The sequence below is a fragment of the Microcaecilia unicolor genome, chromosome 3 (genome assembly GCF_901765095.1).
Source record: "Microcaecilia unicolor chromosome 3, aMicUni1.1, whole genome shotgun sequence".
Lineage (NCBI taxonomy): Eukaryota > Metazoa > Chordata > Amphibia > Gymnophiona > Siphonopidae > Microcaecilia > Microcaecilia unicolor.
The window spans coordinates 502,967,987-502,992,683 of NC_044033.1; the positions used below are offsets into that span (position 1 = coordinate 502,967,987).

The 24,697-nt window shown below is 42.7% G+C and overlaps 1 protein-coding gene across 1 annotated transcript in view; it reads left to right on the plus strand.

The window, feature by feature from the left end:
* The window catches only part of MDN1 (midasin AAA ATPase 1), a 548,987-nt gene that overhangs the window by 143,931 nt on the left and 380,359 nt on the right, over nt 1-24,697 (plus strand). The window contains exons 20-24 of the mRNA XM_030199093.1: nt 5,162-5,275; nt 7,402-7,549; nt 13,513-13,623; nt 17,307-17,458; nt 23,954-24,132. Of these exons, the coding sequence (XP_030054953.1) occupies nt 5,162-5,275; nt 7,402-7,549; nt 13,513-13,623; nt 17,307-17,458; nt 23,954-24,132 (704 nt within the window). The remainder of the gene's footprint in view (nt 1-5,161; nt 5,276-7,401; nt 7,550-13,512; nt 13,624-17,306; nt 17,459-23,953; nt 24,133-24,697) is intronic.

Consider the following 24,697-nt stretch of genomic DNA (forward strand, 5'->3'; position numbering starts at 1 on the left):
CTTTCTTAGACCCCAATTTAAATGAGGGGGGAAAAGAGTAAGAGAAGTTTTTATAAACTTATATTCAAATTAAGGAAAAAGCTGCTTTTTCTCCAGAAAAAAAACAATTTCATTTCACTTGTTTCAATTCTACAAATGATTTAAGTTGTTCCGGTGAAAAGAAAATATATTTAGTTTGACCCAATTTAACTACACATTTACACGGGTAAGCAAGAAAAAAGGAAGCGCCAATATCTATTGTCTTTTGTTTTAAAGCAAGAAATAATTTCCTTTTTTGTTGAGTGGACTTGGTGACGTCTGGGTATATCCACACTTTTGAGCCATAGAATTGAGCTTTCAAATTTCTAAAATAGAGTCTTAGAATAGCATTGTAGTCCTGCTCAAAAACCATAGAAACAACCAATGTAGCTCTGTTCATTATAATGTCCGAGGATTGTTCCAGAATATCAGAAATATTTTGTAAGTCAGGAATACTTTTCTCAGAGCCTTGCCCTCCTTCTCTTGTTTTAGGAATATAATATATTTTATTTAATGGGGGTATTGTCTCAGCAGAGAAATTCAAAATTTCTATCAGGTATTTCTTAAAGGTATCTATCAAAGTTACCCCCGCAATTATAGGAAAATTTAAGAGACGGAGATTTAGGCGTCTGTTAAAGTTCTCAATCTGTTCAATCTTACGTCTAAGGTCTATAGAGTCCTTAGTGGAAACATTTTTAAAGGCATTTAAAGCATCTACCTCTTGTTGTAAAGATTGCACTTTTGTTGTTAAATCATTTTAACAGAGTCTACGGTGTTTTTCAAGTCTTCAAACTTAGTATTAAGATTAAGCACATCACCTGAAGTCTTCTGCAACATGGTAGCAATCCGGTCTAACATCACCTTTAGTGTTTGTAGAGTCACCTCTGAGGTCTGTGTTACAGAAGCAATGCTTCCTCCAGCTCCCCGAGTCGTAGCCTGCATGCCTGGGCCCTCACTGGAAGCCTCTATCGACACATCGTCAGAGTCGATGGGGTTTCCCTCCAGGGCTGCTCTCGACGCCGGGCTGAGAGGGATCTGTGAAAGAGATGGTGGAGACAGGGAGACTTCCTCTCCCGGCAGGGGGGCTGCTTCTCCAGTCCTTCCCGCAATGGGATCCTCTCCCCGTATAGTTCTGGAGGCACCGGAGAGGAAACGGTCCAGCGATGTTTGAGCCGTGGAGGGGGTTGAGGTAGGTGGAGGCACTAATCTCAACACTCCCTTACGTTTAGTATGAGGCATTTTACCAAGGAAAAAAGAGTGTTTTCAGCTCATAACATCCAGAGCGTTTCAACAATCGTCCGGTGCGGCAGCCATCTTGAATTCCCCCTCAACAATACTTTTTAAATTAAGAGACAGAGGAGGAACCTTGTTCTGAACTTTTTGAGGTTCTAGATTATTACACTCTTCCTAGAGAAGGAATCACTGTTCCTCTTCATACAATTATGAAAAGTACTCTGATCAGAAACTGGGAGACTCCACTAACAGTTCAGCTAGCTTCAAAGAAATTGATACAATGTATAGGATTCAGAACTGCACTGGGTTTGAAAAAAAAAGTTACCTCACCATTCCCTACTTGGAAACCGCTTTAAAACACACTTATGGTGCAAGATCTCATGCTTGTGCTCCTCCAGTAAGAGAAGCTAGAACATTTGACTCTTGGCAGACAAACTTTTCAAGCGTCAATGCTAACCAGTTGCATAGTAGATTATCAACTTTATTCCACAGTTTACTTAGAGTACTCTCTATTAGAGATTTTATCCTTTGCAAAATTCCTTCCTCCTGAGAAGGCTAAAGAATTCCACAAGCTTCACAGGAAACTTCTAGGCTGTCATAAATATTTAGCAAGGCAAACTTTTGACATATCTTCATGCATTTTTGCCTTGAATCCGCTGTCCAGGACCGTCTAGCGGATGTCTCTTAGCGAGGAGAAAACTTATTTGGCAACAAGTTTGAGGAGGTGGCCAACCTAATTAAAAAACATACAGATACTATCCAAACCCTATCCAGGCCAAGACTTCTATTTCCTCTTCTACTAGAAAGTTTGCAAGAGGGTTCTGCTGCTCTATATGTCTAAGTGTCGTTACACTCCAACTCCTCCTCCTTTACTTGGTTCAGGCAAAGTTTGTTGTTTGTTGTCTGTTAGCAGCCAGCCTTTAATGGCCTCTTTCCTTTGTATGTAAATTAACTTTGACTTGAAGTGCTGTCACAACTGCAGTGTGAACAATCAAACATATAAACGGCGAGTGACCGTACTCACACGCAAATGCGCAGTAGAGACTTCCCTCTGCCCCGCCCCCGCTTCAATACATGATGATGGGGGCGGGACAGAGAGGGAAGTCTCTGCTGGCATGCTGTAGACGTCGGAACCGCTCCCCCTCCCCCCTCCCCCGGTGTCGCCGTCGCCCCTCCATCTGGCCCGAGCACTGTGAACTTACATCAGCACGCAGCAGCAGGCACATCAGCAAAGCTGCCGTCGGGCTTCCTTCTCTGCCTTTGTCCCGCCCTCGCCGACGTTACGTCACACGAGGGCGGGACACAGGCAGAGAAGGAAGCCCGCCCCGACGGCAGCTTTGCTGATGTGCCTGCTGCTGAGTGCTATTGTAAGTTTACAGTGCTGCTCGGGCCGGGTGGAGGGGCGGCGGCAGCGACTCGGGGGGGGGGGGGGGGGGGCTCGGAAACCCCCCCATTCCAAAAGTAGCCCGTTTTCACGGGCTCAACGGCTAGTTCATGTATTAAATTGACAAATGTGAATCTCACAAAGAATTCTACTCTCCTTCAGAAGTGGAAGAGGTCCAACTTTTTGGCGTACACGAGCACAGAAAGTGTTCAAAGCTTGTTGTCAAAGAATTTCTCTCTTTTGTGTTCATTTCTTTACTACAAGAGACTTAAAGGCTAGGTGGTAAGTACTTAGAATATGCAGGTAGTGGTACTGGCCTGTTTTTTTTTTTTTGGGGGGGGGGGGATGGATTGAGTTTGCTCCTTTGTCATTGCAACTTGATGTTTTACTTTTTCTGAAAGGAGTGAAGCAGCTTTGTCCTTCAGCTTGATTGGTCTCTAAGTTGACATTATAATTTATTCATCAGCACACTTGTTTCTGTTTCTCCTTTTAAGCCACTTTGAGTGTTCTTGATGGAGTTTATTCTCAAGATAGTGTCCTGGATTACCATTTTCTCATTCAACAGTTTTCTGAACTCCAGGCTGTTTCCAGGGACCCCTTCCTACTTTTCAGCGAGCTAGTGCAGTCTGAACCAAAACTCCTATCTTGTTTCCGCTGAAGGTGGTTTTGACTTTTTATGAGAATAGGGTAGTGTCTGCCATCCTTTAGGAAGGACCAGATTTTCATTCCCTACTACCTGGATGTGCTTTTGCATTACTTGGAGGTAGCCAGTGGGTTCAGATGTTTGATCCTCCAAACAGAATGGATAAAATCTGTCTAAGTTAGAGTGAAGCTGTGTCTAAACTGACCAAGCATGTTGGCTCGAGGATACTCAGAGTGCATCATTCAACCAGAGGTCAGGCAACCTTATGAATGAATGCTGAGGCAGTGTTTCCCACAGAGATCTGTAGGGCAGCTATGAGGTCTCTCTCTTGCTCATTCTCCAGACATTATAGGTTGGATGTCCTTTCCAGAGTGGATGCTGCTTTCACAGCAGGTATGCTGAGTGCATGTGTTACATAATCCTGCTTAGTATTGGAGCTGTCCAGTAATATCCCATTAACCTGGACTGGTTTGGTGGATAAAGAAGGAAACATTTGGTCTTACCTGCTAATTTTCTTTGAGTCCCACCAAACCAGTCCACAGTTTCTCCTTTTCTGAAGTTATCTTTGAATTGGTTTAAGATTTAGCAGGTTGCATTTGAAAGCCTGTGGAATTGGGGCGGGGGGGGGGGGGGGGGAACCACTTTTTGCTTTGTTTCAGAATAAACTGAAGAGGAGCTGGCTATATGGTACTCTGTGAGGGCAGGGTTTACAAATGTATGGTCTCTGTTTCTTTTTGCTGGTAGTAGAGCATAACTCATCTGTCTGCACTGGTCTAGTAGGATTCAAGGAAAGAAAATTAGCAGATAAGACCACATTTTCTCATTTAAGCTATGCCCAGCCTTAGCAATCCCTTACAATTATATGGTGAATACCATGGCTGTCTGAAATTTTATTTTCTATTCTGTCACAGTTAGAAGGGATCTGACTTAAAATAGTTTGTTGCAGGTCTTAGGGTCTGTTTACTCAGGTACAGTGTTGTGTAATGCATGTTAATATGCTATTCTCTATAACTTCCATTATTTCTGATGAGGCTTAGTTGCTGATCACTTTTTTTTTTTTTTTTTGTTTTGTGGGGATTATGTATTCACAGACCTCACAAGTTATTTGCAGTGCAGAGCTGTCTTCCTCTGGTCAGCACATTGTCCTTTCTTTAAGGTTATGAAGTGGCTGGGACATCCTTTGTTTTGCATAGTAATCATTGATGAACCAGCTCATACGCATCACTCCTCCTCGGTTTTCAACCCGGTCCTCAGGACACACCCTGCGCCACTCGGTGATTTCAGGATATCCCCATTGAATTCAGTGGAGATATCCTGAAAGCCCTGACTGGCTGCTGGCTGGGTGTGCCCCAAGGACTGGGTTGAAAACCCCTGCTTTAAACAATAACGTGGTGAGACTTATTGCCATGTCTTTGGTTCCAGGAGAGTGAAATATTCCATATTGTAAGCATGGTTCAACCAGTCATCTGTAAGGCATAATAACCTGTATAGGGGATTATACTTCTTGAATGAACAGTCTGGTTACCATTCTAGCACCTATTAAGATACGTGAAAAGACCTGCTTTACTGATGGTATTGGTAGGATGTTTTGGAGCACAATAAAGTGGTGATGTTTTCAAGGTCTCACAGAAAGCTAGTTGGTAAAGTGAGGCTTGAACCTACAGAGTCATGAGCGTGACTACTGTTGCCACTGGGGTTTATTCTTTTTAGTTTATTTTTTTATTTAATAAACTATAAAATAACCTCACATGGTAAAAACATTCATAATGCATACCATGACTCTTCAGTACACTGCTTACCACTGGGATTTATTCTAAAGCTTTTCTCTGGCGCCTTGTTGGCCTGTTGGAACTGTTTTTGAAGCCTACTTGCCTGTCTTTCAGGTTTACAGAGCTGTATGTGGAAGAACTTGAGAACGAGGGTGATTTGCAAATCCTTATCATGGATTACTTAAGAGGATTAAATGTGAACAAAAACACTTCTCAGGGAATCATAAGGTAAGTTTTTCTTAGTTTTAGCAAGGTTTTATTTTAGTTGAATTTCAGAACCTAAATTCCAAGAAAACCAAATGGGGCTGGCAAGTATTAGTGCTGTATTTCTGATTTTGTAATACCTGGATATATTTATTTATTTATTTTTATTCTTCTCCTATTTTCTTAATGTTCATGGTAACTATATGGATTATCATAGTCGCTAACAATACTGCCATCATGTCCACAAGCTCCATGGTCCTTTAGCATACAGCATGCCCCATATATAAATGAGAAGTGACAAATGCGCAGTAGAGAGCAGCTGTCATCAACGTTCCGCGCATGCATTGCAGTCACGGAACAGCTGTGAAGGGGAGAGCAACAGCAGGCAAGCACCCCTCGCGCAGTGGCAATAAAATAAAACGATACATAAGTGCATGAAGAGGAGACGGGGAGGCCAAGCAGTCCTCAGCAGCAGCTCACTCTGTCCTCACTTCAGCGTTCCCACCTCCGACACAGAATGAGAAGAAGAGTCCACCGGTCCCCACCCACTTCTCACCTAACGTGATCAAGCAGGGCTCCCACTACGTTCTCGGCCTGAGGGCGACATGTGCATCAACTCTGCATTCTCCCCTGGCCTCTCTCGCTCTCTCTCTCACACACACGAGCCCTGCTTTGCTGCCTGAAACAACTGCCTTTAAGGAGCAACTGACCCTCCACTGTGACAGGGTCCTAGCAGCTCACACTCACACTCTGTCTCTTTCACACAGACACACACTTTCTCTCTCTCTCACACACACACACACAATATTGGAACCGGGGGGGGGGGGGGGGGCAGGCGACTGAAAAACGAGCCCTGCTTTGCTCCCACGAGCAACTGGCTATAGCGAGCAACTGACCTTCCACTGTGACAGGGAGTCCTAGCAGCTCACTCTCACACTCACTGAATGTTTCACATAGCCCTGCTTTGCTGCCTCAAACAACTGGCTATAACGAGCAACTGACACTCTCTCTGTCACACACACACACACAGTCACTCTCTCTCTCTGAACTCACTCTGACTCTCTCACACACACACTCTCTCTCTGAACTCACTCTGATACTCTCTCTCTCTTTCACACAGACGCTCACACACACACACACTTCTCTTTCTCTCTCTCTCTCTCTCATATGTCCTGCAATTCTGTCACTTTAATATTATTCTTAACATATAATGCCACTCCTCCACCCTCTTTTCCTACCTTGTCCTTCCTGAATAGATTATAGCCAGGAATAACTATATCCAGGTCATGGTTATCTGTGAACCATGTCTCTGTGACTTCCACTAAATCTAAGTCGGCTTCTATCATTATAGCCTCTAGATCTAGAAATTTGTGTTCCATACTATTGGCATTGGGCTCTCCAGATGTTACTCTCCCCCCCCCCCCCTTTTTTTTATAAAGGTATTTGATGTCTTACCTTTCTGAGGGTTATTAATGACTTTGGGGCTTTTCTCACTCATCACAGTTGCAACCAAAAGGCAAAGTGCTCCACTGGAGGGAAGACACCAAGCAAAAAACAGTAGAGCAATGGAACTTCTCACAGATGGTGTTCAAAATGTCTTTAGTAAAAGCTTTTATTAAAGACATTTTTGAACACCATCTGTGAAAGGTTCCATTTCTTTACTGTTTTTTGCTTGGTGCTTTCTCACTCATCCCCAGTAAATTTAGTTTAAAAAAACCTCTTTAGTACTTTAGCCTTGAAAGATGGACACCATTTATAAAATATGTGCCTTTATCACAACTCCAGCCCTGCTCTGCCTAAACTGTACCTCTTGCAATGCTTATGGTTGTTGCATCTTTAAGTGTAGTTTTGGCTAAGCAGTTTTATCAGAGCCATTTTCCACATGTAAATTTTGCTTTATATATAGGAAATGTTATTATAAAGCTGCCTCCATGTTTTTATTGATGTGCTGTATTTACTACTCAATGTAATGTGCATGACTATGGGGTTGATATTAAAAGTTTTAAAGTGGAAAACGCAAAACAGAATTTTGTCTTTTCTGAAGAGAACCACTACTTCTGTTATTAAAAGAAAATCCACTAATGGTTGCTTTTGAGATGCTAGTTGCCTTAAAGATGCTATGTACTTCTCTCATCCCGCTCTTATTTCAGCTTTTACTTGTCCATCCGAAAAGAGGCCAGTACAAAACTGGTGGATGGTACTGGAAACAGGCCCCACTACAGTCTTCGCACACTCTGCAGAGCACTTAGATATGCAGCTTCAAATCCGTGTAAGAGCATACAACGTTCACTCTATGAGGTAACACTGGTTTCTTAATTTCATTAGTTGGATTTTAAAAAAAATACGATTGTGCTTTTACCTATTTTGCTCTGGGATTGGTAGCATAGAAAGTCTGTAATTTCCTGGATCACCTCTGGAACCCTTTTTAAAAATCAGCGTGTTATTGGTCACCCTTCAATCTTCCTGTACCTTACTTGATTTAAAAAATAAATTATGTATTACTAACAATAGTTCTGTAGGTTCATTTTTCAATTCTGTCAATACTCTGGGATGTATCCAATCCAGGCAATTTGCTACTTGTCAGGTTTACAGAGATTCGATTCAGTTTCTCTGACTCGTCGGCACTGAATACTATTTTTGGTGTTGGTATCTCTTCCACATCTTCCTCAGTGAAGACTGAAGCAAAGAATTTCATTTAATCTCTCCGCTATCGCCTTGTCTTCCTTGAGTGCCTCTTTTACCCCTTGGCCATCTAGCAGTCCAACTGATTCTTTTGCCAGATTCTTGCTTTTAATATACATTACAAAATTTTTTACTATTCATTTTTGCCTCCAACACAATTTTCTTTTCAAAGTCTCTTTGCCTTCCTTATCAGTGCTTTTCATTTGACTTGCCATTTCTTAGGCTGTTTCCTGTTATTTTCTGTCTGATCCTTCTTCCATATTCTGATGGATTTTTTTTTAGCTCTAATAGCTTTGTTCACCTCACTTTTTAACCATGCCAGCTGTCATTTATTCTTCCTTTCTCCTTTTTTAATACTTGCAATATATTTGGCTTGGGCTTTCACGATGGTATTTTTGAACAGCATCCACGCCTGGTGTAAATTTTTTACCTTTGTAGCTGCTCCTCTAAGTTTTTTTTATTTTCACCGTTCTTCTTATTTTATCATAGTCTCCATTTTGGAAATTATATGCTAATGTATAGGATTTCCTGTGTGTACTTCAGAACTTATATCAAATCTGATCTTGTTATGATCACCGTTATCAAACGTTCCCAGCACTATTGCCTCTTGCACCAGATCATTCGTTGAAGGACTAGGTCTAGAATGGTTCCTCCTCTTTTTGGCTCATGAACCAGCTTCTCCATAAAGCAGACCTTGATTTCATCAAGGAATTTTACCTCTCTAGCATTTCCTGATGTTACATTTACCCAGTCAATATCGGGATAATTGAAATCACCCATTATTATTGTGTTGACCAGTTTGTTAGCCTCCCTAATTTTTGATAACATTTCTACATCTACAGAGAAGGAACCCCCTATGGTAAAAGTAGCAGCAACACCCAACAGTCCAAGGTGAACCCTGTCGAAAGTGGATCATACCATAACTTCCCCCATCCATCATAAAGCTTAACATATAAAAGCAATATGCAGAAAAATTTGGAATAACAGTCTTGGAACAAAAAAAAAAAGGGCAGCCCTTGCGGAGGCCTCTAAAACCCACTGATGTAGAGTACGCATGATATAGGAAGGAGCTGATGGTCTGGGAGGACGTACAAGAAGTGGAAGGACAGTGGTCCAGGCTGAAAGAAGTAATAAATAGGGCCACAGACCTTTATGTAAGGAGAGTAAATAAAAGCAAGAGAAAAAGGAAACCGATACGGTTCTCCAAGCAAATGGCTCAGAAAATAAAGGCTAAAGAGTTGGCATTCCAGAAATATAGAAAATCTCAAGAGGAACACGGGGAGGAATACCGGATGAAACTGAAAGAAGCCAAGAGAGAGGTACGTCTGGCGAAGGCGCAAGCGGAAGAACAAATGGCTAGAAATGTAAGAAGGGGAGACAAAAACTTCTTCAGGTATATTAGTGAAAGGAGAGAGAGACTAAAAACGGAATTGTGAGACTAAAAGATACAGCAAAACACTATGTAGAAAATGATGAAGAAAAAGCCAATTTGCTTAATAGATACTTTTGTTCTGTTTTCACTGAAGAAAATCCTGGAGAAGGACCGCGAGGGAGTGGCAAAAGTACACCTGAGAATGGAGTGGATAGAGCGCCGTTCATGGAAGAGAGTGTGTATCAGCAACTTGGAAAGCTAAAGGTAGACAAAGCCATGGGACCGGACGGCATCCACCCTAGGATATTGAGGGAGCTCAGAGAGGTTCTGGCGGGTCCTCTTAAAGATTTGTTTAATAAATCCTTGGAGACGGGAGAGGTTCCGAGGGACTGGAGAATGGCGGAGGTGGTCCCTCTTCACAAAAGTGGTGATAGGGAAGAAGCTGGAAACTACAGGCCGGTAAGCCTCACTTCGGTTATTGGAAAAGTAATGGAAGCGATGCTGAAGGAAAGGATAGTGAATTTCCTGGAAGCAAATAAGTTGCAAGATCCGAGACAACATGGTTTCACCAAAGGGAAATCGTGCCAAACGAATCTCATTGAATTCTTTGACTGGGTGACGGGAGAATTAAATCAAGGACGTGCTATGGACGTAATCTATTTAGATTTCAGCAAAGCTTTTGATACGGTTCCCCACAGGAGGCTCTTAAATAAACTGGATGGGCTGAAGATAGGACCCGAAGTGGTGAACTGGATTAGGAACTGGTTGACGGGCAGACGCCAGAGGGTGATGGTGAATGGAGTTTGCTCGGAGGAGGGAAAGGTGAGTAGTGGAGTGCCTCAGGGATCGGTGCTGGGGCTGATTCTGTTCAATATATTTGTGAGTGACATAGCGAAGGGTTAGAAGGTAAAGTTTGCCTTTTTGCGGATGACACCAAGATTTGCAACAGAGTGGACACCCCGGAGGGAGTGGAAAACATAAAAAAAGATCTGAAGAAGCTAGAAGAATGGTCTAACGTTTGGCAATTAAAATTCAATGCGAAGAAATGCAAAGTGATGCACTTAGGGAGTAGAAATCCAAGGGAGACGTATGTGTTAGGCGGGGAGAGTCTGATTGGCACGGACGGGGAGAGGGATCTTGGGGTGATGGTATCTGAGGACCTGAAGGCGACGAAACAGTGCGACAAGGTGGTGGCCGTAGCTAGAAGATTGCTAGGCTGTATAGGGAGAGGTGTGACCAGCAGAAGAAAAGAGGTGTTGATGCCCCTGTATAAGACGTTGGTGAGGCCCCACCTGGAGTATTGTGTTCAGGTTTGGAGGCCGTACCTTGCGAAGGATGTCAAAAAAATGGAAGCGGTGCAAAGAAAAGCTATGAGAATGGTACGGGATTTGCGTTCCAAGACGTATGAAGAGAGACTTGCTGACCTGAACATGAATACCCTGGAGGAAAGGAGGAACAGGGGTGATATGATACAGACGTTTAAATATTTGAAAGGTATTAATCCGCAAACGAATCTTTTCCGGAGACGGGAAGGTGGTAGAACGAGAGGACATGAAATGAGATTGAAGGGGGGCAGACTCAGGAAAGATGCCAGGAAGTATTTTTTCACGGAGAGGGTGGTGGATGCTTGGAATGCCCTCCCGTGGGAGGTGGTGGAGATGAAAACGGTAACGGAATTCAAACATGCGTGGGATATGCATAAAGGAATCCTGTGCAGAAGGAATGTATCCTCAGAAGCTTAGCTAAAATTGGGTGGCGGAGCAGGTGGGGGGAAGAGGGGTTGGTGGTTCGGAGGCGAGAATAGGGGAGGGCAAACTTATATGGTCTGTGCCAGAGCCGGTGATGGGAGGTGGGACAGGTGGTTGGGAGGCGGGAAAAACTGCTGGGCAGACTTATACGGTCTGTGCCCTGAGAAAGACAGGTACAAATCAAGGTAAGGTATAAACATGAGTTTATCTTGGGCAGACTGGATGGACCATGCAGGTCTTTTTCTGCCGTCATCTACTATGTTACTATGTTCCACTAAATATGAAGACCCCAGTATCGCCCACATCTGCACAAATCTGTCCAGAATACTGTCCTAGTGCTTAACAAATGCAGTCTTTATAGTGCAAGGATCTTCAAACCTGTCATGACGCACCTGCTGCAGATACTGTAAAGCTATGTACTCCAGCCAGCCACCTGCAGCATCAAGGGCGGCTCCAGACCCAGAGCTGAAGGGCAGGATAAGGCTTGCACTCCAAGTGCCTCGAGCAAGTGCCATGGTGCGGCCAGTGAGCAGCAGGTATCAGTAGTAGAAAAGGTTTTGTCACCCATGCGCAGTATTATTCTTGGTGCTGAAGCACTGGTGGGAAATCGATGAGTGATAGGTATATCCATCCAAAACCAGATAACTGGTCTAGAGCCTCCCCAGCATGATCCGTTTGTGGGAGAGAAAAAAAATGAGAACGAAGAAAAGCTGTTCCAGTAGTCCAGCCTTACGATATTGAGTCTCTCTGCGTAGAAGCCTCTAGCCTATCCACACAGACTGTGGCCTCTTGATCCTGTTCAAAATTTTGGATATGGCCTTTGTCCACAATGTTCAGTTTTACAGGGTAGAGCAGACTAAAACGGATCTTAAGCTCCAACAACAATCAGGAACAAAGAGGTGCAAAGACTCGACGAGCAATAGAACTTTAGAACAGTAATCCTGAAAACATAAAATTTGTTTAGTTTGATATTCAAAGACTTTACCAGTTCGTAAGGGATTGAAAATATCCATTTTATGGCTGTAGTTGAGTACATGAAAGATTATTGCCTGAGGACAGTCAGCCGCTTCCCTCTGAGGTCCTAACTCCACGTTAGGAGTTACGGACCAAGAAAGGGATCTGGGTGTCGTCGTCGATAACACACTGAAACCTTCTGCTCAGTGTGTTGCTGCGGCTAGGAAAGCGAATAGAATGTTGGGTATTATTAGGAAAGGTATGGAAAACAGGTGTGAGGATGTTATAATGCTGTTGTATCGCTCCATGGTGCGACCGCACCTTGAGTATTGTGTTCAATTCTGGTCGCCGCATCTCAAGAAAGATATAGTAGAATTGGAAAAGGTGCAGCAAAGGGCGACTAAAATGATGGCGGGGATGGGACGACTTCCCTATGAAGAAAGACTAAGGAGGCTAGGGCTATTCAGCTTGGAGAAGAGACGGCTGAGGGGAGACATGATAGAGGTATATAAAATAATGAGTGGAGTGGAACAGGTGGATGTGAAGCGTCTGTTCACGCTTTCCAAAACTACTAGAACTAGGGGGCATGCGATGAAACTACAGTGTAGTAAATTTAAAACAAATCGGAGAAAATTTTTCTTCACCCAACGTGTAATTAAACTCTGGAATTCATTGCCGGAAAATGTGGTGAAGGCGGTTAGCTTAGCAGAGTTTAAAAAGGGGTTGGACGGTTTCCTAAAGGACAAGTCCATAAACCGCTACTAAACGGACTTGGAAAAATCCACAATTCCAGGAATAACATGTATAGAATGTTTGTACGTTTGGGAAGCTTGCCAGGTGCCCTTGGCCTGGATTGGCCGCTGTCGTGGACAAGATGCTGGGCTCGATAGACCCTTGGTCTTTTCCCAGTATGGCATTACTTATGTACTTATGTACTTATATGCATTAATGATGTGGGAAGCACAGGGTGCGAGCAAAACTCCCAAATGATGGAAAGCTTTTTAGTTGGTTTGGGATTGCTTCTTAATCACTGTCATCAAGAGCGTGTTGTCTAGTGCTGAATGGGTTTCGGAGTGTGACCTAATCCCATATTTGGAACTGGGATACTCTTTATTGGTATTCTGTGCTGGGAGGGGGAGGGTAGGTAAGGGGTTGTAGGGGTGGGAGGAGATTTTAGGACTATGGTTGAAATTAGCTATTATTGATGGCCTGGGGCCGTAAGAGCACAGGCCTGAGGCCATCCTACATATTCTTTATTAAGAGGGGAAAGGGGGGGGGGGGGTTGGGATACAGGATCACAGGATCGGGATCCTTTTGTCTGCTTTTCATTTGGGAATGGTCGACTTCATATAAGGCTGTATATTTTGAAAGTTGATTTTTATAAAGCTTGGAATTGTAAATTTCTATGATCCTGGATAAAAATAGTTTAAACATAATTATATTTATCTGACCAGTATATTTTTGACATGTGTTTAGTATCCTCTAATGCATGCCTTTGATTCTAGGGTTTTTGCTTGGGCTTCCTGACGCAGCTGGACAGAGTTTCTCATCCAATAGTACAAAAGCTAATCTGTCAGCACATTGTTTCCTGTAATGTCAAAAATCTGCTTAAGCAGGTAGGTGCCTTGCCTTTTTTTTTTTTTTTTTAAACTTAATTTTTAAATATTGAAATGCTCTCTATTTCCCCAGAAAGAAGATGTATTTGTTGGTGTCATGAAACACCTTCATCTAATTATCCCCTGGATTTTAGGGGTTCTTTTACTAAGATGCGCTAAAGGATTTAGCATGTGCTAAATGCTAAGAAGCTCATAGGTATAAAATATACCATCATGACCAAATAAAAAAAACTTAAGATTTTTGAGCCCACTAGGGACAGGAAAAGTACATGCAAATAATGTGTACAGCGCTGTATACATCTTGTTGCGCTATAGAAATGATTAGTAGTAGTAAATAGCTCTAGAAGGTTTACAGTAAAAAAGAAATATCAGTATTATAATTAAAAACTTTCAATATGTATAAATAGTATCAATAAAAATCAAATTAGGTTTAAATTCTAGAGAGAGGGTAAATAACTGGATTTGAAGAAGGGCCTAGTTCTTGCAGTATAATCTGTGGAGCTTGACATAATCTTGCTGAAATCTAATTTCAACAGTAAGTGAGATCATGTGGTGCCAAGTTGGTGAGCGGTCACTGAAACAGTGAATTTTAGAATCCAGCAGCTACAGAGCTAATTTTCTTCTGGGAGAGCATCTGCCATATAGATGAAACAGCCAGTAATTCAAGTTTGACCTGCACCGAATGACTAGACAGAGATGAAGATATTGCAGTAAAAAAAAGCCAGATTGCTAGGCCACAGACCATACAGTATTCTAAAAGACAGATGATATTTTTCAACTCAGTTTGAGCAGCAATAGGCAACCAATGCACTGATTTCAATAATGGGGTCACCTAATCAAATTTAAACTTCCATAAAATAATCTTTGTGACTGTATTTTGTAATAGCTGCAGTCTGGTTGACAACTTATTTGAAATGCCCAAGTATAACATGTTACAATCATCTCATTGAGAAGAAATAATTACATGAACTATCTCATTTAAATCTCTGAACAAAAGAATGAACAAGTTTGACTTACCTCATTTTCACAAATGTTGTGGATACTGAATGCCATATTTGTGTTTCACCATTTAGCGTAGAATCAATCTACAACCCCGAACTGAAGTCAGTAAAGGAATAATATTACCATCAAGCTCTGGTCCCTGAGTTGATAACCCACCCTCAAGAACATGGTTTTGTTGGTATTCAATTTAATAGAGCGTGTTTGTCACGAAATGCCTAGTCACCTGCCTGGGGCTACCCCGTGGTCACTTAGAGGGTCTATCCCTAGCACATCACATGTCCACCTGCTGCTTGTGCTCTACACTAGCACCCTCCTCCCGCCGACTGGGTCCCACCTGCCTCTGGGCGAGTCTCCTCTCAAATTATCCCCAGTGATTTCTACGTTACTGAGGCCGCACTCCTAGTGGTCCTACAGTTCCTGGAAAGCATCACAGACCCAACACACAAATCACCAGGATTCTCAGTCCAGACGAGCAGAGGCAATAAACTAAAAATGTTTGTCATGAAAAATTAGAACAATTTACAGAAAAGGTGCAATCAGCAAAACAATAACAGGTAACTGAAATATGGATCAAATAATAGGCAATTGAAATATGGATCAATTAAAACACTATCTAAACATTTGTTTACTATCTAAATAGTACCGGGGGATTACGACATATAGCTGCTCACAGATTATCAAATATAATTGTTCACAGGGCCTCAGCAAAAAAATCTTTCTCTCTTTTCTCCCTGGCTAAGACTGGAGAAAAAGCCAGTTCATCCTAGCTGAAATTGAGCTCCTGAGCCAATCAGAGTCCAGACCAAGAAGTTTAAAAAGTAGTTGGCCACATCACTGCAGGTTACTGGGGTTTCTTCTTTCTATATGCTACCATATGTTCGTCCCAGAGTTGTATTCTTTTTTCTGGAAACTTATCAGCTTCTTTGCACCTACTGTTACTCTATTTTCCACTCTGTATATATTCCCGGATTTGGTACTCTCCTCTCCGGAACCTGTAAGCCACATTGAGCCTACTGCTATGTGGGATACAAATGTAATAAAGTGCCCCCCCTCACATTTTCACCTGTATATTGCAAAATATAGACTGCAGATGTAAATTCTCAAAACTGACATATTGTGCTACAGTTACTAAACTGAAAATAAAATCATTTCTCTTTTGTCTGGTGATTTTATTTTTCTAATCATCTTATTCCCTGTCTTTGGTTCTATTCCTCTGTCTGTGCTCTGAACTCTGTTATTAGGGCCTCCTCTTTCCTCACTATTTCTTTTCTCTCCTCCTCTCTTCTTCACCTGTAACATCTTTCACATTCAACTTTCTGCCATTTTTTTCCTCCTTACATTTGTCTTGTTACTATCCCTTCCCTTCATCCATGGGCACCATCTCCTCTCCCCTCCCCTTCTGTCTGTCCTCCCCTCCGTGGGCACCATGTCCTCCGGTCTCTGCTCCCACCCCTTGGGCATCATCTCCTCTCTTCTCTTCCCTTCCTTTCTATGGGCAGCATCTCATCGCATTCCTTCCCTTCCTCTCCTCTCCACTGGTATAATCTCATTTCCCCTTCCCTGCTCCTGCAGCCTTTTCTCTCCAGCTGCCCCATATTCTCTCCTAACCCCCCCCCCCCCCCCCCCCACCAACAGCCTTTTCTTTTCTTTCCTTTCCTACCACCCTGTGATTCTCTGACTCTTCCTCCCTCCTGCATATGTTTTTCTGTCCTACCGCTGTCCCACCTCCTTCCCAGATGCTCCTGCAGCTTGTTTGCTGCTGTCTGCCACCCACCGCATACCAGCAGCCTTTTTTCATTGCGCTCCCTGGCAGCGCATCCCCCCCCCCCCCCATCCCCGCCGCATGTGGCCCTCAAAACTTGCCTTGTACACATGGCGGCATTAACCACATGCTGCTCTGCTCCTCTCTTTAACAGGAGCCTTCCCTCTCTAGTGTCCGACTCCTGCATCAGGAAGCAGGAAATTTATCAGAGAAGGCAGGACTCTAGAGAGGGAGGGCTCTGTTACAGAGAAGAGCGGAGGAGCGTGTGCTTAGTGCCGCTGTGTGTACAAGGCAAGTTTGGAGGGTGGTGGGCGGGATGAGATGCCAGAGAGCAGGGTGGCAGGAAAGAAAAGGCTGCTGGTGTATGGTGGCGAGTAGGAAAGAACAAGCTGCAGGAGTACCAGGGAAGGAGGTGGGCAGTGGTAGGAGAGAGAGAGCGTGCGCGCGCATGATGCGATTAATCGCATTAAAATTATTTGCACAAGTTAAAACTTTTAACACATTAATCACGTTAAAACGTGTTAAATGGACATCCCTACTTTGGACTGGTAGTTGCTAGACCATGCCTTCTGCTCCTCTGCAAGGAGTGTGCTTACAGAGAGTCTTCATGAACATTTGCCATTGGATGTGGAAAGTTTTAAAAAAATGTTTCTCTTTAAACATGCAGATGTGTGAATTGTCTTCCCAGTTTGTGGGAACTAGCATGAGCCAGTCACTTGGTTCCCTGTTTTGTGGTGTTTTGGTGGTCTTTAAGTTTGTTTGGAAATCCTTGTCTCCTGGATCCATGTCATGAACCTCTTCTGCTTTTTCTCCATAAAAAAAAAAACAAAACTTGATTTTACAAAACAATTTTGTATTGGTAGCATATTTTGCATTATCCAGTAACTGCCTTTATTTTTGTTTTGTGTGTGTTTTCTAGTCCCTCCCAGAACCACAAGGAGGGCAGTTTATCGAAATAGAAGGGTACTGGATTCCCCTGGGATCAAAGGACCCTGTCACAGATGAGACATACATCCTCACAGCTTCTGTTAAACTCAATCTCCGAGACCTTGTCAGAGTGGTGTCTGCAGGGTATGTGCTTTTTTTTTTTTGCTTTGCCTTGCCTTATTTTCTTTTTCCCTTTATCTCCCTCAGACATACAGCTATATACAGTTCTGTGGAAATTATTGGTGTGTTTGAGCTGAGAGGAGACGGGTATGGCTAGGGGCCCTCAATAGCTATTTAGCACTGTTTGTACCACATTAGTTAGGAGATGGTTGTGGTTTGCACAGATGGCTTTGATAGGTTGTTTTCAGGAATCTGTGGATTCATATAGAGGAGGGGTGCCCAAGTTTAGTCCTTGATTGTCGCAAACTGATCAGGTCTTTGCTGTAAAGTATGTAGGGCAGACTGGGGTTCCTTTTACAAAGCTGCGCTAGCTTTTAGCAGTGCACCAAATGTGACAAAAGTCCATTCAATTCCTATGGGCTTTGTTACATTCGGCGCACGGTAATCAGTGCTGTGGCTTTGTAAAAGGCGCTCTTAAAAATTTAAATATGTATACTTTGTTAAAAAAGCAGGCATACGGGAATATGGTAGACAAATTTAAATACTGCATTGTATAAATGCACAGTAGGTGAGTCTCCTTCAGTTGAAAGGAAGCCCTAGAGCAAGAGAGTTGAAGGTTAAAAGGTCGTAGACTTGTAAGTAATATAAGAAACTATTTCTTTATGGAAAGGGTGGAAGTTCCTCAAGGATCCCCCCCTCTCTCCAACTATCTTCAACCTAATGATGACACCATTAGCCAAACTCCTAGCCAATCAAAACCTTAACCCCTACATATATGCCGATGACGTTACGATCCATATCCCGTTCAAAAGTGACTTAAACGAAATAACCAACGAGATCAACCAGAGCTTCCAGATCATGCACTCTTGGGCGGACTCATTCAAGTAAAAAGTCAATGCAGAAAAAACTCAATGTCTAGTCCTCACCTCCCAATACAACACAAACTACCCTACAATATCCACCCCCTACTGCACACTTCCTATCTCAGAAAATCTGAAAATTCTTAGTCACCATTGATCGAAACCTCACTCTCGACACCCACGCGAAGAATACAACGGAAAAAATGTTCCAATCGATGTGGAAACTCAAAAGAATGAAACCTTTTTTTCCCAAGAAATATCTTCCGCACCCTAGTACAATCATTAGTAATAAGCCACTTGGACTACTGTAATGCTCTGTACGCAGGCTGTAAAGAACAGACCATCAAAAAACTCCAAACAGCCCAGAACACCGCAGCCAGACTCATTTTTGGAACACCTAAATACGAAAGTGCGAAACCCCTAAGAGAGAAACTGCACTGGCTCCCGCTCAAGGAACGAATTGAGTTCAAGATCTGCACGACTGTACACAAAATCATTCACGCAGATGCCCCACTCTATATGTTAAACCTAGTGGACATACCGCCCAGAAATGCCAAAAGATAGGCCCGCAAATTCCTCAATCTGAACTTCCCCAGCTGTAAAGGAATGAAATACAAACAGGCTTATGCTACTACCTTTGCGTACAAAAGCACACAGTCTTGGAACGCACGACCCATGGCCCTGAAAAACATGACCAATCTAACCAGCTTTCGCAAAGCTTTGAAAACACATCTCTTCAACAAAGCTTACAAAAGTCACCCTCAATGAAACAAATCATTCCTTAAACCACCCAAACACACCAAAAATACTTCTCACACGACCTACCTAACACCTTCCATCTAAATCCTCTTTCACCTCTGCTTACAATCGACTGCTTTTAAATCATGTAACGATGTTATCATATCTACACTCTGTAAGCCACATTGAGCCTGCAAAAAGGTGAGAAAATGTGGGGTACAAATACAATAAATAAAACGTGTGAAGAAATATTTCAGTGGAGGTGGTAGAGATGGGAACTCTATATGAATTCTAGAAAGCTTGGGACACACAAAGAAGATCTCTAAAAGAGAGGAAGGGGTTGTGGACCTTAGTAGTATGGATGGGCAGACTGGACATGTTTGGTTTTTATCTGCCATCATTTTCTTTGTTTCTATGAATATTCACAAGATGCATCTGCTTGCATATTAGCTATATTATATCCTAATTTATATCTGCATGTTCATTAGCAATATCCAATGGAGGAGTGGCCTAGTGGTTAGGGTGGTGGACTTTGGTCCTGGGGAACTGAGGAACTGAGTTCAATTCCCACTTCAGGCACAGGCAGCTCCTTGTGACTCTGGGCAAGTCACTTAACCCTCTATTGCCCCATGTAAGCCGCATTGAGCCTGCCATGTGTGGGAAAGCGCGGGATACAAATGTAACAAAAAAAATATCCTGACCTATTAGGATTGAACTTATGTGTCCCTAATAAAGGAAACAATTAAAGGTGATGCCTATCATACCAGTGTCCACTTAATGGTTACTATATTTCACACTGTTTAGTTTCATTACTTCAGATTATTACTCTCAGCAGCAGGTGGAGATAGCACTGAATTGCACTCTCTTATAGGATGGAATGCTCCTTGGTCAATCGGTATTCTCCATTAGACAAGTGGATGGTTTCTCAGAAGCTCCTGGTTTTATCTTTTGGCAGCTCCTGTTCTGGGTCTCTCAGTTCAGTTGAGCTAGTGGTGTGTGGCTGAGTGGTGTTGCCTTTAGGGGGTACACTGTAATAAATATAGGACATTCCCTGACATGATCTTGCAACCAGAGAGATCTCTCATGGTGGAAGGTCGGTGTAGAGACCTGAAGGGTGCCACTGGAGGCCACTCATAGGTTGAGAACAACCCGCTTAGATGGGAAGAGACCACTAGAGGGCGCTCAGACATTGGAGGGGCTTGAGTTGTCTTGTAGAAGCCACTGGAGGGAGCCCTACCTCAGTGATAACCCTGACCCAAAATAGGTGGGTGGGGTGGAAGTGAGAAGGAGAGGGCTTGTAGCAGTGGGAAGGAAGTAGTTCCTTTTAGAAGGTAAGTCCCTGGAGAAGGTTCTGGACTTCTCCAGAACTGATAGGAGGAGCCCAGGAAAGGTGGTGGTGGTATTGAGCAACCCTTTAAAAAGGCACTTCCCCAGGTGGACTTCAGAAGGGGAAGGGAACCATACTGAACAAAGAAGGATGCCATGCGACTGGTGAGCGGACTGAAGAGAGAGGGACCAAGTCAGACTGGAAATCCCGGGGCACGAACCCCAAAGGAAAGGTCCATAAGGAACTTAAAGGCAAAGTACTTACCCAGACTCTATGATAATGGGAAGAATAAAGAAGACTCCATTTTAGTGTGTTTGAGTTTTTCAGTAATTTAAAACTTGCTACAGTATTAAAGATATTAGCCTAATATAAAAGTGTCTTTTAGTTTATATAGTATGATTTATTTAGTGTTTCCTTTCTAGATGATAATGAAATGTATTTAAAACTCTGTAAGAGTGCTCCTTGCTTGTTAATCTAATTACAATAACTGACTATAAGTAATGGTAGGCTTCCTTTACCCATTGGCTGATTTTGTGACTTGTATGCGCATAAGAGGCTGCGAGTTTTGCCCTGGATAGCTATTCTTCGCCGATCCGTATGGGTGGAATTCGATCTCTCCAAGAGGCGGTTATTTTTAACGCACATCTTAGAGTGTCTAGGAGTGCTATTCTATATAGTCTTAGGGAAGTCATATCTTTCTGTTGTTCTACAGCAAATCATTCACACCCAAGTCAGGTTCTTCTTTCCCTTCCTGGTCCTGGAATCGGGCAACATATTCAAGGCCTGGGTGCCATGAACTCTATCTTGAACTTTCTGCCAGATTCCACATCAGCCCATTTCTGTGGTTTCGGCTCAACTCATTGTCTTTGTCTTTCTTGGACCCTTCAAGTCCGGCTCAGCCAAAGCTGGGGGTTGTAGCGCTGGGGATCAGGCCGAGCAGGATTTTGGAAGTCGGGACTCTTTCCTGTCGAAATCCTCTTGATTTCTCCTGCTAGGGTGACAGTGCACTCCATCCCTCCTTTTTCTTTTCAGGAGGATTTTTGTGTTGTCTCAGTTGCATTTTGATTCTTCCTGCTAGCTAGCTGGTCTTTTTGTTCTTTGGCACTGTTGGACAGTGGCAGCGGGTTCCGTTGGTCAGTTCCTTAATTTGGATTTAGTTCGGGACCTCAAGACGTCTTGGGGCTTCCATGACCATGCTAGCTCGCTGGATCAAGTAGGCTGCCGTTTCTGCGTATTTCCTAGCGGGCTCAGCACTTCTATCTGGATTCTGGGACAGAGCCCACCTGTTTTCCATGGAGCAACTGTGTAGGGTGGTGTTCTGGTCTTCCTTGCATGCTTTCTCCAGACACTACCGTTCATGTGTCTCCGCTCGGGTGCTGCCTCTTTTGGGCTATTGGTACGGTCCGTGGGAGTTTTTGTGTCCACCCTTGCTACATCCCACAAGTCTCTGGATTCATCTGCTGCTGACGCTAAGGAATGAAAAACTGTCATACTTGATCATTTTCTTTCCTTTAGTTGCAGCAGATGAATCCAGACACTTGTGGGTTGTGGCCATCTACCAGCAGGCATACATAGGCAATAGACAATTACAGCAGTAAAAATATTCACTGTTAACACAATATGTAATAAAACATTTTATTAGGCAGAATAGGACGTAAAGATGGAATGGGGGACTAATTTAAAGAAAGCTGCACATGCTTTTTAACGTACTTACAAATGATCTGGAAATTGCAGATTTACAGCAAATTATTCACAGCAGTTAAATTACATGCAGATTATGAGAACTAGCAACAGAACTTAGGAATACTTGTCATTCAAACAGCAGATGAAAATTAAGGTTTTCAAGTGCAAATGGTGCACATAGGGAACAATAACCCAAATTTATAATGATGTGATGCTAGGTTTCCCATTAGGAGCTGCCACCCCAGAAAAAAGATCTAGTTGTCATGGGAGCATATTGAGATCTTCTGCACAGTATGTGGCGGTAGGCAAAAAAGCAAATAATGTTAGAAGTTATTAAAACAGGAATAGAAAATAAAATAAAGAATATTATGTTGCCTCTGTATCGCTCCATGGTGTGAGTGCATCTTGACTATTGTGTGCAGTTCTGGTTGTCACATCTGAAAGAGAGATTTAGCAGAATTGCAGAACTACGAAAGGTACAGAGAAGGGTGCCAAAATGATATAAAAGGGTTGGAATAGCTTCCATATAAGGGAAGGCTGAAGAGGGTGGGGCTCTTCAGCTTTGAAAGGATGGCTGAAGGGATATATAAGAACATAAGAATAGCCATACTGGGTCAGACCAGTGCTCCATCTAACTCAGTATTCTGCTTCCAGCAGTGGCCAGTTCAGGTCACAAGTACCTGATGGAATCCCAAATAGTACAAAGATTTCATGCTGTTGATCTCAGGGACAAGCAGTGGCTTCCTCCATGTTTACCTTGATAGACTATGAACTTTCTTCAGGAACTTGTTCAAACCTCTTTCAAATCCAGGTACACTAACTGCTGATACCACATCCTATGGCAATGAGTTCCAGAGCTTAACTATTTGTTGACTTGAAAAAAATATTTCTTCCTATTCATTTTAAAGTAGTGCCATGTAATTTCCTTGAGTGTCCCTTAGTTTTTGTAAATACTTTGTATTGTTATTTGAATATTTTTTCTGCTGTAATTGTATGTTGCTTTTGTTCGACTTACTCTCGCTGAACACCACCTTGAGTGAGTTCCTTCCAATAATAATTTTGAAAGGGTAAAAAATCAATTTATGTTTACCCGTTCTACACCACTAAGTATTTTGTAGACTTCTAACATCTCTCCCCTCAGCCTTCTCGCTTCCAAGCTGAAGAGTCCTAACCTCTTAAGCCTTTCCTCATATGAGAGGAGTGGAATGAGTAAATGTGAATTGTTTACTCGTCAAAAATAGTACAGAGACTAGGGGACATGCATTATTAAGCCCTAGAAATTGTTGCCAGAGGATGTGGTAAAAATAGCATAGCTGCAGGATGACCTGTAACTTTTTTCACCTGGAGAAATTCATTAGATGTTTTATAGAGGAAATATTTTTGTATAAATTCATTTGCTTTGTGTGCTAATACTGTATGGAGTGGAGGAGTGGCTTAGTGGTTAGGGTGGTGGACTTTGGTCCTGGGGAACTGAGGAACTGAGTTGGATTCCCACTTCAGGCACAGGCAGCTCCTTGTGACTCTGGGCAAGTCACTTAACCCTCCATTGCCCCATGTAAGCCGCATTGAGCCTGCCATGAGTGGGAAAGCGCGAGGTACAAATGTAATAAAAATAAATAAATAAATATGTTGCTTTTATATAGACTGTGGGGAGGGATAGCTTTCTATCTAGCTGCTCTGTATACATTGAAATGTTAATTCAAGACAAATGAAATTACCAAAAAGAAATGTTCCTCAAAGGGGAAGACTTTGTGTAAACCAGAAGAATGAAAGGGGTTCTGTGGTTAAGGTTTTAATTTAAATTGCCTTGCCTTCTAGCCAAACCTTTTGTTTTCTGTCAGTGTCGGATATGTTCCCATGTTGTTTTTTTCTCCCCCTAAAGCCCTGTCTTTTATTTGCTGATGTTTAAAGGACGTATCCAGTACTGATCCAGGGAGAAACTTCTGTGGGTAAGACCAGTCTTATCCGTTGGCTGGCCGCTGCCACTGGTAACCACTGTGTTCGGATCAACAACCACGAGCACACAGATGTCCAAGAGTATATAGGTTGCTATACCTCTGATGCATCAGGCAAGCTGGTCTTCAGGGAAGGTAATGACTTGCCTCAAAGTTTTTTTTCCCCCTATGTTCTCCCATGTACTGCTGTTTGGAAGATCCTGAGGGGGGATGGGCAGGGAAAGACAACTTATTCTTTTAGTGGACCTTATTGTTCAAAGGGTGTTTTAAGTGTATATTATAATAGAAAAATTACTAGATATACTGTAGCCCAGAAATCTCACTGGACTTGTGTGTCTAAGCCATGTGACCTGAATTGCATGCATCACTGAAACTCTTGGAGAACTTTCTAGAACAAAAAAAATTTGTAATGAGTGCTGGATGGGATCAATGCAATGCCAGACCAGGTTTCACATCTTTTCTGTTTTAGCCATCTAAGGAAACCTTCCATCATATCAGGAATAACTGTGGCATTCATATGCTGATTAACTGTAAAAGATTAAGGAATTGCCCCTTTCAAACTTATCTTTCTTTTTATCCAGCTAGACCAGTCTACACCAGTGGATTATATCCCCTGAACAGTAGATGGATTTAGAGAAAAAAAAACAAAACAGGTGACATCACCAGTATATCAGCAAGTGCAGCCAGGATCTAGTCCGTA